At 46.9% G+C, this 14,639-nt stretch overlaps 3 protein-coding genes and 1 long non-coding RNA gene across 14 annotated transcripts; 2 read left to right on the top strand and 2 right to left on the bottom strand.

The window, feature by feature from the left end:
* Window positions 1–1,176: 1,176 nt before the first annotated feature.
* Window positions 1,177–5,359, top strand: LOC144206813 (uncharacterized). Of its 3 annotated transcripts, XR_013328437.1 has the most exons (4): window positions 1,177–3,022; window positions 3,561–3,755; window positions 4,285–4,362; window positions 4,426–5,359. It is a non-coding gene; the product is annotated as an uncharacterized LOC144206813 (long non-coding RNA). The 3 variants fall into 3 exon arrangements; XR_013328436.1 differs by lacking the exon at window positions 3,561–3,755 and having other exon boundaries at window positions 2,763–3,022; XR_013328435.1 differs by lacking the exons at window positions 1,177–3,022; window positions 3,561–3,755 and having other exon boundaries at window positions 3,766–4,362.
* On the bottom strand, window positions 4,645–10,025 carry LOC144206807 (uncharacterized). 9 transcript variants are annotated; one of them, XM_077731976.1, is made up of 12 exons: window positions 9,844–10,025; window positions 8,840–8,960; window positions 8,723–8,767; window positions 8,152–8,638; window positions 7,766–7,880; window positions 7,056–7,194; window positions 6,873–6,968; window positions 6,559–6,642; window positions 6,361–6,491; window positions 6,200–6,295; window positions 5,569–5,955; window positions 4,645–5,061 (listed from the first exon to the last, which is right to left on the bottom strand). In XM_077731976.1, exons 2-12 carry the CDS (start codon window positions 8,903–8,905, stop codon window positions 4,977–4,979), a joined length of 1,731 nt encoding a protein of 576 aa, XP_077588102.1. In that variant the 5' UTR covers window positions 8,906–8,960; window positions 9,844–10,025; the 3' UTR covers window positions 4,645–4,976. The 9 variants fall into 9 exon arrangements, with proteins under 9 accessions (XP_077588102.1, XP_077588101.1, XP_077588099.1 ...); XM_077731975.1 differs by lacking the exon at window positions 9,844–10,025 and adding an exon at window positions 9,619–9,653; XM_077731973.1 differs by lacking the exon at window positions 9,844–10,025 and adding an exon at window positions 9,072–9,609.
* Window positions 9,637–11,482, top strand: cdkn3 (cyclin dependent kinase inhibitor 3). Its single transcript, XM_077731979.1, has 8 exons — window positions 9,637–9,825; window positions 10,107–10,199; window positions 10,360–10,415; window positions 10,485–10,529; window positions 10,624–10,846; window positions 10,925–10,956; window positions 11,034–11,137; window positions 11,220–11,482. The coding sequence occupies exons 2-8, from the start codon at window positions 10,117–10,119 to the stop codon at window positions 11,307–11,309; spliced, it is 633 nt and encodes a 210-aa protein (XP_077588105.1). The 5' UTR covers window positions 9,637–9,825; window positions 10,107–10,116; the 3' UTR covers window positions 11,310–11,482.
* A 2-nt stretch (window positions 11,483–11,484) lies between these two features.
* On the bottom strand, window positions 11,485–14,630 carry cnih1 (cornichon family member 1). The gene is made up of 5 exons (XM_077731983.1): window positions 14,361–14,630; window positions 13,641–13,709; window positions 12,467–12,579; window positions 12,244–12,387; window positions 11,485–12,052 (listed from the first exon to the last, which is right to left on the bottom strand). Exons 1-5 carry the CDS (start codon window positions 14,439–14,441, stop codon window positions 12,025–12,027), a joined length of 435 nt encoding a protein of 144 aa, XP_077588109.1. The 5' UTR covers window positions 14,442–14,630; the 3' UTR covers window positions 11,485–12,024.
* Window positions 14,631–14,639: the final 9 nt, after the last annotated feature.

Raw genomic sequence — 14,639 nt, 5'->3', positions numbered from 1 at the left:
TGAACTCCATCAGTGTTGCTCGGTGGCGGGTGGTTGAGCCCTGGAGAAAAAAAAAAAAAACAATAGGCGGGCGGGCGGTCGGGCGGCTTTGATTTTGGAAAGTTGCCAGCGTTGTAGCTTGAAGTGTTCCGCTTGGTCCTCCCTCGGCCGACAGCTGCCAAAGTCTTCTTTCATATTTTATGCAGGGGGGGGGGGGGGGGTCTCAAAAGGATAAGGAAAGGGGATTCTCTGTCGGACTGGGATTCCGCCTAAAGCCAGCTCAGCCTAAAGCGAGCGACAAAGCCGCCATCCCTCTGCCATCCCTCTGCCATCCCTCTGCCATCCCTCTGCCATCCCTCCGCCATTCCTCCGCCATCCCTCCTTCTCCTCCTCCTTGGATCGACACTGTGACTGTTTCCAAGCCACACAAAAAGTTGCCTTCCGGCTTGGGTTTTTTTTTTTGGTTTAGTTTTTTGCACATTGGGCTCCGGCCAGCCGCGATGTGTAAACGGCAGCGGGAGGAAGTCGAGATACCCCACCTGAGTTATCCCCCCCCCCCCCTTCTCCGCCCCTCCCAATCTTGGGTGGGGTTGAAAAGCCCCGCCCACCCAAACTGAAAAGTCCAGCCAACGGCGCCATCAGATGTGCCTTTTTCTTTTGTTTTTCTACTTTACACTCTCTAATAATATGCTACAATTTAAAAAAAAAAAACGAAAAGAAAAAAAATAAACAAGTTGCCTATGTAACGTTTAGAACAAAAAGCTATACGACGACGAACTTGTACATGTTTGTGGATACTCTGAGTGTGTGTGAATGAATGGCTGGGTGAATGTGTGTGTGTGTGTGTGTGTGTGTGTGTGTGTGTGTGTGTGTGTGTGTGTGTGTGTGTGTGTGTGTGTGTGTGTGTGTGTGTGTGTGTGTGTGTGTGTGTGTGTGTGTGTGTGTGTGTGTGTGTGTGTGTGTGTGTGTGTGTGTGTGTGTGTGTGTGTGTGTGTGTGTGTGTGTGTGTGTGTGTGTGTGTGTGTGTGTGTGTGTGTGTGTGTGTGTGTGTGTGTGTGTGTGTGTGTGTGTGTGTGTGTGTGTGTGTGTGTGTGTGTGTGTGTGTGTGTGTGTGTGTGTGTGTGTGTGTGTGTGTGTGTGTGTGTGTGTGTGTGTGTGTGTGTGTGTGTGTGTGTGTGTGTGTGTGTGTGTGTGTGTGTGTGTGTGTGTGTGTGTGTGTGTGTGTGTGTGTGTGTGTGTGTGTGTGTGTGTGTGTGTGTGTGTGTGTGTGTGTGTGTGTGTGTGTGTGTGTGTGTGTGTGTGTGTGTGTGTGTGTGTGTGTGTGTGTGTGTGTGTGTGTGTGTGTGTGTTTGTGTGTGTGTGTTTGTGTGTTTGTGTGTTTGTGTGTGTGTGTGTGTGTGTGTGTGTGTGTGTGTGTGTGTGTGTGTGTGTGTGTGTGTGTGTGTGTGTGTGTGTGTGTGTGTGTGTGTGTGTGTGTGTGTGTGTGTGTGTGTGTGTGTGTGTGTGTGTGTGTGTGTGTGTGTGTGTGTGTGTGTGTGTGTGTGTGTGTGTGTGTGTGTGTGTGTGTGTGTGTGTGTGTGTGTGTGTGTGTGTGTGTGTGTGTGTGTGTGTGTGTGTGTGTGTGTGTGTGTGTGTGTGTGTGTGTGTGTGTGTGTGTGTATACATACACAGACACACACGTAAAACATGTATACAATAACTGAATTTGTATAAAGTGAAATTTCTGGTTGTACTCATCTGCAGCGGTTGACTCCAATAATGCCTAACAACAACAACACTGTGGGAGACCATTTTGTATTGTGCTCTTTTTAACTCTTTTTTTCTGGCTCTAACACTTTGGGTTTTTTTTACTATGGTGTCAAGTTTATAATTCGTCATAGACTAAGTGACCTTTACATTTTTTTTAAGTATTAAGCCAGCCCATGGCATTGTAAGGAGGTGGGTTGTCCACTTAGCTCACATAGGAGAGCACCAGCTCACCATGTAAGTTATAGTGAGTTTGAAACCCACATCTTTCAAAAATAACTTCAAACTTGTGGTGAAAACAGTTGCCTGCTAAATGGCAAAGTAGAGTAGGCACTTAGGCACTTAGGCACTTAGCTCAATGAGTAGAGTACCTGTTCACCATGTGAAAGATACTAAGTTCAAAACCCATGCTTTTCAAAAAATCTATTAAAATTAGTGAGGGAAAACAGTTGGGCACTAAATGGCAACATGGTGAGGTGTCTTGAGTATTTAGCTCCGTGAGTAGAGTGCCCATTCACCATGCCAGAGGTGGTTGGTTCAAAACCTGTAACTTTCCAAGTACAATTTTAAATTTGTGGAGGAAAACAGTTGTCTGCTAAATTGCAAGAAAGGGTGCTGGCTTGTTCACTCAGCTCAATGAGTAGAGTGCCTGCTCACCATGCCAAAGGTGGTGGGTTCAAAACCTGCATCCCAGTCGGGAATCATTTTCCCCCCCTTAAATAGAAACAACCATGTCTAGTCAAGACCTTCCAATAATCACCAGGTCAAGTGTGGCCTCTTCATGGCCGAGAGGTTCGCTCCCCCGACTGCCATCCAGATAGCTGGGGTTCGAATCCCAGTGTTGTTTTACTGGTCACTACACTATGTAGTTCAGTATATTTTTTTCATTCAAACAAAGACATAGTTCATTATACACAGCTGTGTAAGATGACAATAAAGGCTTTTGATTTGATATAAAGGCGTAGGATCCCATAAGACTAGGCTTTCATTTCAAACTATTACATTTAAAAAATAAGAGGAAAAAAAAGAGAGGGCGTCCTAAGAATTGACGTCACATTGGTGAGCCGGAAGTGACACACCGAAAAAGAATGGGAAAAAAACGCTTTTCGTTAACCTGTATGCTTTGTTTTGTTTGTAAACGTCTTTTCAGCGTTTTAATTGCTTAATCTAAACGGCCTCATTTGGGTCAGCTTCAACCAAAACACGTTTGTTAAAGTACACGAACACAAGTCCACCAAGAAGTTGTTGTTTTCGACGGGGGCCCATTTTTATGTACCGCACGCATGTCGCCGAAAAGGTAAGAAATGCTCCCGTTTTCTACATTGCAAGCTTCTCTAAAGATATCGTTTCACTTGCAGTTAAAATATCTCCAAATTGAATTGCCTTTAGTGTCTTTTTTAATCCTTTCTAAGATCGCGCACAAGGACGTAAAAGAAGACGGCTCAATGATGACTTTTCCAACTCGAAATTCCTTTAGAGACCATTTGTCCTAAAACGAATATCCTAATTGTGGAAAGTCACTCTGGATTAATATTGGTGAAATCTGACGTTTTAATTCATTTATTTATTTTTGGCAATGACCATGTATAGTAAGGCTTATTTAAATTATAAGTTATTTATAAGGCATTTTTCTTTTAAAAGGAAATGAAAATCAGACATAGGCAGTGTCGTCATCATTGACTTGACAAAAAGCCTAGTAGTCATCACACCCTCAGCAGCGTATGACGACAAAATTGTATAGTGCTTCTCCACAAGTTCGTCTTCCCAGGCAAGACCAAAAAACCACATAGTATAGTAAAGTTTTTTTTCACTTAATTGTTTTTGTGTATTTGCAGTGAAGATCTTCAAATGCTGACATAGGAAAGTGTAGCTACTTGGTAGCATAGTGGTTAACTCACCCGTCTCTCGTCTGGGAGAGCCGGGTTCAATTCCCGGTTCGGACACTTTTTCCCTTAGTTGTTTCTGTGGACTTGTGCTCAAGACACTGAAATGCTGACGTAGGAAAGTGTGGCTACTTGGTTGGCGCAGAGGTTAGTGCACTGGACTCCCGTTTGGGAGATCTGGGTTCGCTTCCCGCTGTCGCCCTTTGGCTGATCACCGAACCAAGTGGTCTGGAAAATGGAATAAGAAGAAGAGAAAAAAAAGAAAAACTTTTTAATTTTTATTAAACACTTTATCATACTTTTCAGCAAAAGGTTATATTCCGAACTGCCTTCGGCAGTTCGGAAGACACTTGATGGACCTGTATGTGCGAAAGGCGTTCTCGGGTCGGCCTTCGGCCGACCCTCGACCGCTTGCTTGGTCAGTGAACCGCCGACACCGGGAAGCGAACTCACGTTCTCTCGGTGCAAAGGCGAGTGTGCAACCCACTACACCAACTCGTGCCCCACTTATACATAGGTGTTGAAACGTTTTATCCTTGGAAATGGGGTGAAACACTTAGTCATTTTTTTTGTTAAAATGCTTCATTCACCATTGAATACTTATACTTATACACTTAAACACTTAGACATTTTAACTTATTCTTTTACCTGAATAATATTTGGAAAATCTTTGCAGGCACTGGGATTTGAACCCAGGACCACACCGGTGGCAGACTGATGACTTAGCCACTGGGCCACCACCCTATGAGAGAAGGTAGTAATACTTATACTCTTATCCCATTCATTTACCTGAATAATATTTGGAAAATGTTTGCAGGCACTGGGATTCGAACCCAAGACCAAAGAGGTGGAAGGCTGATGACTTAGCCACTGAGCCACCACTCTACAGGAATAGGTGGTAGTATTTGTTCTTTTGTCTCTTTTCACTCCCAGATCATACTTAGTACTTTAATGTAGCTTCAAGTGGGAAAAGTTCGATAAGCAGAGCAAAGCGTCGTCTTGGTGACTCCCCCGACATAAGAACATAAGACAAATGTCCTTTTACAAAAAAAACTTTAATCATTTTTTAATTTGACATGTATTTTGTGGGGCACTTGACATTTTCCCACCACAATCTTCTAATTCTTTATTTTCTTTTAAAGGGTGAAGGAGAATACTATTTTCTTTCTTGATTAATTGTTTTGAGGTTCTTCAGTGGTTTCTCCAGATCCTTTGTGGCCTTTTACCTACTTTCTATTCTTGATCATCTTTGATGAGTCGAATGAATCAGGCCCAGTCTTATTTTGTACCGGCCTCACTCTTCAAACTTTGCCAAAGAAGCAAAGAATTTGGATTGTCTTAACCTGTTGGACGTCACTCAGACGACGCTCAAACGGTGCTGCACGCCGCCTCGCTGTCTTCGCTGTCATCCCACAATCGTCCGCTGGAGGGCTCTACCGCAGCTTGTCCCACGCTAAAGACAAAGGCGGGCGCATTGGTTAAAGCAGTGGTGTCAAACATACGGCCCGCGGGCCGTATCCGGCCCGTCTGGTGGTTTGGCACGGCCCGCGGAAGAAAGCTGCATTGTATCAAAAAATATGATTTTTCTTTAAAATGTGTAGTTCTTGTATTATCCACTAGGGGGCGCAGTGTTTTAGTACGTGCAGACAACATGAATTGATATTTATGTTCTTACGTTATTCTCTTGTTCATAATATATTGTTCATAATGTAAAAGGAAAATTCTGTTAATAAACATTTTGATAATTTACACATTCTTTGCACTAATTATTAATATTAGTGACTAATACAAAGGAAAAAATTGGGCTTATTGTTAGTTCTATGTCATTTTTCAATGAGTTTACTGCTCCGGCCCGCTTGATCTAAGCTGGATTGGGCCCGCAGACCAATACTAACAAAATCAATGAGTGGAAGCTAAAGATCTCCGAGCATTTAGACGGGCTTCGGCGGACAAGACTCACCCGGAAGCGGGAAAGCTTCGCCGCTGGTTCTCCGGAGACGGGCGCTCCCAGATGGGCCTGAAGGCGCTGGCGGCTCGCAGCGGCGGCGACCCCGTCCTCACGTTCAACGTTTTGCCGCACGTCCGTTCGGGAATCTCCCAGCGCAGGCGGGCGCTCCTCTCCGACGGACGGAGGAGGACCGGCACTTGGCCGTCGCCGCCGTCGTCGTCGCCGTCGTCCTCGTACGGGGTCACCCGGCCGTCGCCGTCGTCGTCGTAGCAGGCGTCCGCCGAGGGAGGCTCCGGAGTGAGCGAACGGCGCCCCCTGGGTCGCCTCGACGGGCTGCGGGGCCAGCGCTCCACGGCCAGCTCCCCGTCCGTCTGCACGGACCCCTGCTCCCACGTTCTGCTAAAAAAAAAAAAGGGAAGGTTGACCATGGTTGACAATAACGTCATAAATGGACATGAAAGAACATTTCTATCATTTTTGAAACCTCACTTGGAAAATGTTACCATGAAAAATAGCTACGTTGGGGAAAGTGCGTTTTTTTGTTTCTTTCTTTTTGAATGGAAGTTCAAAACATTAGCTGGAGTGTACCAGCTCTATTTTGATGCTTTCTTTTTTTTCAATTTGAATTGTTTTGTACACTCACCTGGGACCTGCACATTCGCCGTTTGCCCTGCAAGGGACGTCGTCCGAGGCCGAGCCGCCGGCCACCTCCTCCTCGTGGTCGTCGTCGCCGCGGCAACTAGCCAAGTCGACATGTTTTGGGTGACTTTTAGGCGTGCGGCTGGGCGGAGCGAGTCGACCCACCTGGGCTCTTCCCAGTGGACGTCCTGGTCCAGGATGGCGTGACAGCGCCACAAAAGGTGGCCTAGCGTTCGTTGGGTGCCCAGCAGGAGGCTGCGGTCCGGGTGGTCCTCGTCCGTCCGCTGCAGCAGGTTCTTAACACCCGAAAGAAAAAAAAAGGATGACGAGAGTGTGAGTGTTTGCGTGTGTGTGTGTCAATACCTGGATGTGAGCAAGGTAGCCGTGAAGACGAGAAACGGGGGCCAACAGCAGCCAAGACTGCGACAGCGCTTCCACTTCATCCACCTCAAAATCAGGGCACAAAAGAAAGAAAAAAGCATCATTATTTTCTATCATCAATATGTCATGTTGCCTGCCATGTGTACAAAACTAACTTTATTTCTTGATATAACAAATGGTACATTTTTGGTGTCATTAAAATTGCTCACTTTTTTGATGGAATACGCTATTTTTTTTCATTCTTGATCAAATTGTAGTCATTAGAAAAGAGTATTTTGGCACGGACACATTGGTACCTGCTTGTCCCCACCATCGTCCAATTTGAGGACGTCCAGCGAGAGGAGGGAGGCCAACACGGCGCTGTAGCCCACGTAGGCCTCCGAGAAAGACGTCTGCAAGCACAACCATTTTTGTCTTGTTTTTTGTCTTTCTTTTTCTGTCCCGTCCGTCTCCGTCCCTCCCACGAGCGAGCCACTCACGTCATTCTGTCCGACCAGTTGCACCAGAAGGTCTCCCAGCAACGATTTCCAGCGGCGGGCGTTCAGTCGTTCCCGCAAGTTGTTGCCGAAGAGCAGGTGGCGCCGCAAGAGCCGCTCGGCGGACGACGCCAACGCCGCTCTGCATGGCAACGACGGGAGAAAAGTTGTCAAATTTCAGCACAGTACGCTTTGTAACAGTTCAACAACAAAACAATTCTTAAATACCATATAAAAACCGGACTACGACAGTAAAGTCATACTATTACACAATTCAAGTCGTCATATTTGGAGAATAACGGGACCGGATGAGCCTATACATTAGGAGTTCAAAGTTGGTATGTCACAGGAATGGGTTTCATGTAAACGAGCAAATCTTAGGTTCATTGAACGCATCACGAGATGCAATCAATATGGATGGCGTTCAAGTAGCTAGCAACTCATTTAGCTACATTATTAACACTACACATTAAGTCATTTTACCGCTTTCATCTGGTCAAAAGATCCATTTTTCTCTTATAGTATTGTGGCGCAGGCGTTGGTTGTTCTCTCGTGCTCTAGGGATTTGCGTTAATGCTCCGTCGAAGTCAATGAAAACACGAGGAGCTCGTTTGCACAAGTTGGGAGATTCGCGCATTGGCACAGTTTTCGAGTTACGTAGGCGTTCTTGTGGCCAATTTTATTGATTTGAAAACGAAGACGATCGATCTTACTGCGGTTGGGGGCTGTCGCGTGAGGTCGTTTTGTAAGTGTCGAAGAGTTGCTTCAAAGAAGACACGTAGTGCCACTCGGAGTGGAGAAGCTGCAGTGCCGCCTGGTGGCGCAAGTCTGTAAACACAAAAAGAAAAAGATTGGAGTTGATGGTGGAGAGCTTGTGATGATAAGTCCTGTTTTGGAAAAATAAAACTACCATTTTGTAAGGGGGTGAATATTCCTTTTCAAACAATTTTGTTTTGAAAATAGTTTGTCTTAATTATTTATCGTGTGATATTTATTTGGATTTAACTACCCAAACTATAGATGGATTTTATTTTTATTCTGTGAATGTCCACGGTTTAACGCTATTGACGGCAATAGACGTCCAATGCTGATACAGCACCTGTCTCTGGGCAGAGTCCGGCTTTGAGTCCCTGCAGAAAACCACGCAGCGCCGCTTTCCCTCGGGACGCCTCGCTGCGTCGGATGGATACAAATACACATTTCAAAAAGATGCTTTTGGGCCGCGGAAGTGCAGAGTGGCCGTAACTTTCCTGGGCGGAGGTATCGGGCTGTGCCCGTCTTCGGCTTGAGCGCTCTTGGCGTCCGGGCGGGACCGCTCGCGCAACGCCAGCACCTGACGGCGAACGGCGGCCAGCTCCTCCTGCGGCAGAAAGTGGCTTTGGCGAGAGCCACGACAAAGGCACCCGTCCGGGCGCTCTCACCCTGAGGGACTCGGCCAGGGCTTCCGAGCGGCGGGCTTTCCGGCCGCAGTGACGCCGGTGGTCGTCCATCTCGTCGCGCAGGAGCGAGTCTCCGTGGTGGATCTGGGCCAGCTCCAGCAGGGCGTCCGAGAAACCCGTCTTCAGCTCCGCAACCAAGCGCTGCAGCTGAAATGGCCATTTTCAAGAATTTCCTTCCAAATGCAGATATGTATTCCCCCTACTACTACTACTGCGTTTGTGTTTGTTTACCTTTTCAATTTCTGCCACGAGTTCCGCCTCTTGGTCTTTCATCACCTGCTCCAAATAAGGAGGACGCGTGGTCATTCCGGTGCAATAAAAATCTTGCAATCTTGTTTGTTTGCGGACCTGTTTTTGCCGAGGTGGTGGACCCCCACCGTCAGACCCTCTGCTCAAAGCTTGTGTGCCGTGCATTGTCGGCGGGAGGTGGCTTGGTCAGCTTGCTGCAGTCTGCTCGATCCAAGCTGTGCTAGAAGAACAAAAATATAGCAGGCTTAGAGTTTGTCTATCATGCGGAATAATGTTGGCAGCATGAAAAATGACAACTTGGACAAAGTGGAGCTGGCTTTGAAGAACTTACCTCAATTCAATAGCCATCAAAAGATGCTCCTAGTAAAGTACTCCTTTTTTTTCCTTTTTCCGCTCACATGCTTATTAACCCACAAAGTAGGACCTACATCAGAAATGTTTTTCCTCTTACCTGCACCTCTAAAAAGTCCCTCTGATCAATGTCTTTGCTGTTGACCCAATAAAAAGCGGCCTCCTAATCATAAAAAACATCACCTTTTCCCCGTTCTGTTCTCCTGAAAATATTCTTATTTCCTTCTTTTGTGCGGCACCATCCCAAACGTAGTATGTGAGCTATTAAACAGTATCTATTCTACTATGTGTTTGCTCAAAATTTGGGCAGCACACGTCATACCCGACGTCATAATGAAGGAAAAAGCAGCGGCCACTTTAAAGTATTAGAAAAATTGTTTGTTGTCTTAATATTTTATATCACACCTATATATTCATATAATCACTTTTCTTTGTGTTCAGTACACTTAAGGTAGGAAAAAACAAGACTTGTGGAAAAAAGTAACCGAAGAGTGCCTAGAGATCATAAAGACTACCAGATGACTCACGTTTTAAGGCAGCCATCTTGCCCCGGAAAACCGAGCAAGGAAAGAGTACGTAACCGCTATCTGCCTCATTAATATACGATATTTACAAGAAAGCTTCGTTCCGATTGGCTGCGGCGTTCACGGACATCTTTTCAAATCGCCACAACAGCTGACGACGTCGCTGTCAAAAAAACAAAACAAAAAACGTTCGAAGTTCTTGCCCGTTCGGTAAGGAAACCAACTCACCTTTGGCCTATTTCCTCTTCGTACGGCTTCATATTTGACATCCCGTGTACGCGTCGACTCCCCAAAGGTTGTCGTTTGTTCACGGCCAATGTTCGTACCTCGATAAACAAATAGCACTGCATTTCCGGGTAGGCTCGTCTCAATTCAACGTGCTAGCCGAGATGCTACATGTGTATGCACGGCTGCTAAATGGAACGAGGACAAAAAGCGAGTTGCATTATGGGAGTTGGTGAATGGACCGCTGTTGCTGTTTTTTTCTGCAGGCTCGACAAGATGTGGAGCGGTCAATTCGACTCGTCGTCGTCTTCAGACGACGACGTCGGCCACGGAGATGACACACCATTTCACATCTCATGGTTGGCTTCCCAACTACCTTGTCTTTTTCTTTTTTACATAAAAAAAATAATCTCCCTGTTTATTAATATTCCTATTTCAACTTTTCAAATTGTCCATTATAATTCGATCGTTTAAGTTATGAATCACCCGTGTTTTAAGACTGTTTTGTCTGAATTTTAGGATTCCTCTGTCAGAAGTGGGCTCCTCCCAGTTCGTGGGCATCTGCACCCTTCCAGGTAGAGCGCTTGCGTGTCCCCGCCTACCCGCCCTCACGTAGGCGTCCCATCAACGACACACCTTTACAGGTTGCAGGTTCAAAGACATCCGCAGGAGTTTGCAAAAAGACGTCGGTGAGCTTTACATGGTCGACGCCATTTGCCGGCAACTCGGGGTCATTTTTTTTAAAGCGCCCTGACTGTTTTTGGTGTGCTATTTTGCGTGCAGAAGAGGTGCGCCAGCAGGGCGTGCAGGACGTGTTTGTGTTGTGCACCCTGGGCGAGCTGTCCAAGTACCGCGTGCCTTCGCTCCTGGAGGTCTACGGGCAGAAAGGCCTGAGCGTGCACCACATGCCCTTCCCCGACGGCGAGGCGCCCCACCCGGAGCTGTGCGCCCGCATCCTGGCGCGACTACGGCGCAGCCTGGAGGCCGACCGCAGGACACTCGTCCAGTGAGGCTCCTAGCCGCGTTTGCCTTTCATGATTGTTATTGTTTGAAAGTCATTCTTTTTTTTTTACTTGAATTGCAGCTGCTACGGAGGTCTAGGCCGCTCTGCATTAAGTATGGCAAACTGTTTTTTTCTTCCCTTCCTTACGTCAGGTAGATGAATGCCAATGTCATTATGATCTCCTCCCCAGTTACGGCCTGCCTGCTGATCCAGCTGTCCGTCACCATGACGGCCAAGCGGGCCATGGATATTCTGCGGGAGCACCGAGGACACGGCGCCATTCAGACCGTCAAAGTGAGTCCCTCCCATTTTTGTCCATCACACTAGCCTGTGTTTAGTCTAACCATCCTATTTGTTCCGACTTCTCGATCGACAGCAATACAACTTTCTGCACGAATTCCGGGAGCAACACGGCGCCGACCAAGAAAGCGGCGACGTGGATGTGGAGCGTCCCGTTTCTCGGTGAGGCGTCGGGAACCACGTCGTGTCAGCATGCACTTTAAAAGGGAAAAAAAACTGCTCTTAATATATTCCTTAGACTTTTCTAGGAATGGGGCTGACCATGTCTTTCGTTACTGTCTTTCTGTTTCTTCTCACTTCATGAGCGTATGACAAATTCTTTCAATAAAAGCCCTCCAAAGTCTAAAACAGAGTGGGATGCTTTTATTGTCGTCGTTTGAAAGGCAAGTCTTAACATTTCGAGGAACGTGAGTGAGAGTAGTTGAACCCTCTTTCTGGACAAATAGATGTTGCTAGTGGCTAAAGGAGTGCTGTTTACATCCAAAGATGAAACCAAAAAAAAGGAGGTGGGGCCAAATCAAGTATAGTCAACAAAAAAGTGTGGTGGCTCAATTGTTGGGGAAGTGACAAACTAACCCAGCACGTGGTCGCGAAAAGGGCCAACTACTTTGTCAACCACCAGACTAAAATGAGAGTTGGCCGGGGGAGGGAGGGGGGGAGGGACTGACTAAAGAAAAATTCTCTTTTGCTGGTTCCTCTAATGCTACGTCCCCAGAGATTGAAGATGGCGTCGGGGTGTGATGGATGCTGGCCATCTCTGGCCGCTACCTTGAGTGCGGGGGTTTTGCGTGCTTGCTTGCGTGGCCGTATGATCACGCAGCTCGGAGCTCCAAGTTTCCCGACCTGTTTTTTTTTTGTTGCCGTTCTTCCCACTCGCCGCTTTAGGAGCTCACCAAAACGTAGATCATGCTGCGCACACAAAAAGAAATACAACACAAATAGGAATTCATTCTCTGCAAGACAACTTCGGATTCCTTTGCCAAAAAGGTTATCAGTCATTTTGTCATACGACGGAACCCAGTGTCAAAGTGACGCTTGACCAATTCATTTTGGCCGTCTGATGGTAAGAGCCGTGACAAAAAAATGAGAGTAGAGCTTACCCGTAGAGATAGTAGAAGAAAGAGAGGAGGTAGAAGGCCAGCTTGCACCAGCCTTCCTTCTGACAGTACGCCAGCACGTCGGCGTTCATGATGGTGGTGGGGTCGTACAGCCCCGGGCAGCTCATCACGGGCCGGCTCGTGTACCTGCCAGAGGCGGGGTTAGCTCGCGGTTAGCTCGCGGTTAGCCCCGGAAATTCAACCCTCCTGCGCCAGACCGACTCACCTCCAGACGTGGTAGGCCAGCAGCGGCAGGTTGAGGACCAGCGTCAGCCACTCGGCCGCGCAGAAGAACATGACGCAGAAGAAGAAGTGGATGAGATACTCGGGGAGCACCAGCTGGAGGGCGGGAAGGAGAGAGAGAGAAAGCGTCACGGTCAAAAGGACTGGCAAAAAAAAAACAACAACAATACGTGATCATGCCACTGGGCGGAGGAGGGTCAAAAGGTGATGGGCTCCTCCAACTCAACTTGCTCAAAATGACCATCAATCGGCGTTCAATCCACTTGAAGGTTGGTAGCGAATGAGCATTCCATCATTCGTCACGAGTGCTCCCACTTCAAGTGGATTAGGCGTCCATTTTTCCCCTCCCGCGGAACACGGCCTTTTTATTTTACGGCCGAGGCATGCACGCACGCGCCTCATTTGCGTATCGTGCCCATTTTGATCCAACGATAGCCAGAGAGTTCTTCAAACTAGATTTAGAATTGCATGCATGTTTGGAGCCTTTGCAAGTCTTTCCAGTTATTTCACGGTAAAGAAATGACAGCATCGAGCGGCCAAGATTTTCTGTCCACAAATATTGGGAGGCGCCAAATGGAGGAGGAGGAGGAGGAGCTAACTGAAAAGACCGTTGCAAACACTTTGGCTTCGTGCAAAACCAGCGGCCATTTGACGTGGTCAAGAGTGGTACGAACCTTCAGGGCAATTTTGACTCGTTTTATCTTTTTGACCTTGTCAACTGTCTTTATTTTGGCGGGGGAAATGAGTTAAAACAAGTGTTTTGGGAAAGACATGGGAGAACAACAACAACAAAAAATAGCATTAGTTTAGACAGGTCCGGCCAGGTTGCATTCAGTTAGCGCAGGGGTAGGGAACCTATGGCTCGAGAGCCCTATGTGGCTCTTTGATACAACTCAAAGGTTACTTTAAAAAGCGGTGAAATTACAATAAAGGCGCACATTTCCATCTATTTTGACTTTTCAATTCTGACTGTCGAGAAATTGAAAGCGTGATTTTTTTTTGCGGGCGTAAAAGGTTCCAGACCCCTGATTTAGCGTGACGGCGCAGAGAAATGATGGCGTCGGGGGATCCCTCGATTGAGTTAAATCCACTCGAGTCGGCGAGCGTTATGGCATGCGCTCACGAGAAGGACGGACGGCGGGACGCCGCTCACTTACGGGATTTAATGTGTTACACTGATCTATGGGATTCTTGTAATCCGTCTTGAGCTCGTCGAATGCGATAATCTGTAGGAAGAAAGAAAGAAAAAGTCATTACAAATAGGGCTGTCACGAACTCGCTTGTACTAATCGCACATTCATCTTGAGACAAGTCGTCTCACGTACTAATCACGTGAGAATAAATGGTTTTCTGATATTTCACAAGGCCAAATTCTGAGGGAAAAAAATCCCAATGAAGCCAAGTGAGAATTGTGACTCGTTTGTTTATTCTTTCACTGGCCTTAATCCTTTTGCTTGTTGTGGAACTTGAAAAAACAATTCAAAATACAAAGAGGAAAAAACCGACATCCAAATGAAACGTGCAGATCTCGCGAGATTTGTGGCATACGGCGGACTCCCATCAGGCTAATGCTAAGCTTCCAAGCTCGTTAGCTGGCGAGGAAACGCCAAATAACTTCCTTTCTCATACGACAACAACACATTCAAATTGCTAAATGTTAGAAAATAATCAAGTTGGCATATTACTAACTCAAATAAGTTAAGAGGTAGAATAAAGTCACTCGAAGCGATGCTAGTCGACGGCATATTCCCAAAAAGTAACGTCTGCCCATTCCACACAAATTAGCGTGTTTACGTAAATGGCGAAACCTTAACGGCCTCAACCTGGCGCCATGTACTGCTCACCTGGCGTAATTAGTAAATAAATGTAGTACTTACGTGCCAAATGGCGAAGAAGATGAGCGCCGCCGTGAGGAGTAACGCTAACATGTAACAAAAGGCCGCGAACGTGAACGCCATTGTGCCCCTCCGCTGCGGTTGGGTTTGGTTCGGTCCGGTCTGTTGCGGTTCGTCGGGTCCTGCCTGATCAGAAGATAGTGCAGGAAGCAGCGAGCAGGAACGAAGCTCTCGCCAAGAGCTTAGCTCTTCCGACTCAGCCCCAAAGTGTCCTCAATGTGTTTCTTCTTCTCTGCTCCGTTACGGAACAACGTCACGTCT

Source organism: Stigmatopora nigra, chromosome 13 (genome assembly GCF_051989575.1).
Source record: "Stigmatopora nigra isolate UIUO_SnigA chromosome 13, RoL_Snig_1.1, whole genome shotgun sequence".
Classification (NCBI taxonomy): Eukaryota; Metazoa; Chordata; class Actinopteri; order Syngnathiformes; family Syngnathidae; genus Stigmatopora; species Stigmatopora nigra.
This window is presented reverse-complemented; position numbering and strand designations above follow the sequence as displayed.

Coding starts and splice junctions, on each gene's coding strand:
- cdkn3 (XM_077731979.1), top strand. CDS start 10,117: ATGTGGAGCGGTCAATTCGACTCGTCGTCGTCTTCAGACGACGACGTC. Junction 10,200..10,359: donor ACACCATTTCACATCTCATG/GTTGGCTTCCCA, acceptor TCTGAATTTTAG/GATTCCTCTGTCAGAAGTGG. Junction 11,138..11,219: donor GCGCCATTCAGACCGTCAAA/GTGAGTCCCTCC, acceptor CTCGATCGACAG/CAATACAACTTTCTGCACGA.
- LOC144206807 (XM_077731971.1), bottom strand. CDS start 8,905: ATGCACGGCACACAAGCTTTGAGCAGAGGGTCTGACGGTGGGGGTCCA. Junction 7,881..8,151: donor CGGACTCTGCCCAGAGACAG/GTGCTGTATCAG, acceptor TTGTGTTTACAG/ACTTGCGCCACCAGGCGGCA. Junction 7,195..7,765: donor CGCGACAGCCCCCAACCGCA/GTAAGATCGATC, acceptor GTTGCCATGCAG/AGCGGCGTTGGCGTCGTCCG.
- cnih1 (XM_077731983.1), bottom strand. CDS start 14,441: ATGGCGTTCACGTTCGCGGCCTTTTGTTACATGTTAGCGTTACTCCTC. Junction 12,580..13,640: donor AGTGTAACACATTAAATCCC/GTAAGTGAGCGG, acceptor CCCGCCCTCCAG/CTGGTGCTCCCCGAGTATCT. Junction 12,053..12,243: donor TTCTTCTACTATCTCTACGG/GTAAGCTCTACT, acceptor TTGTGTGCGCAG/CATGATCTACGTTTTGGTGA.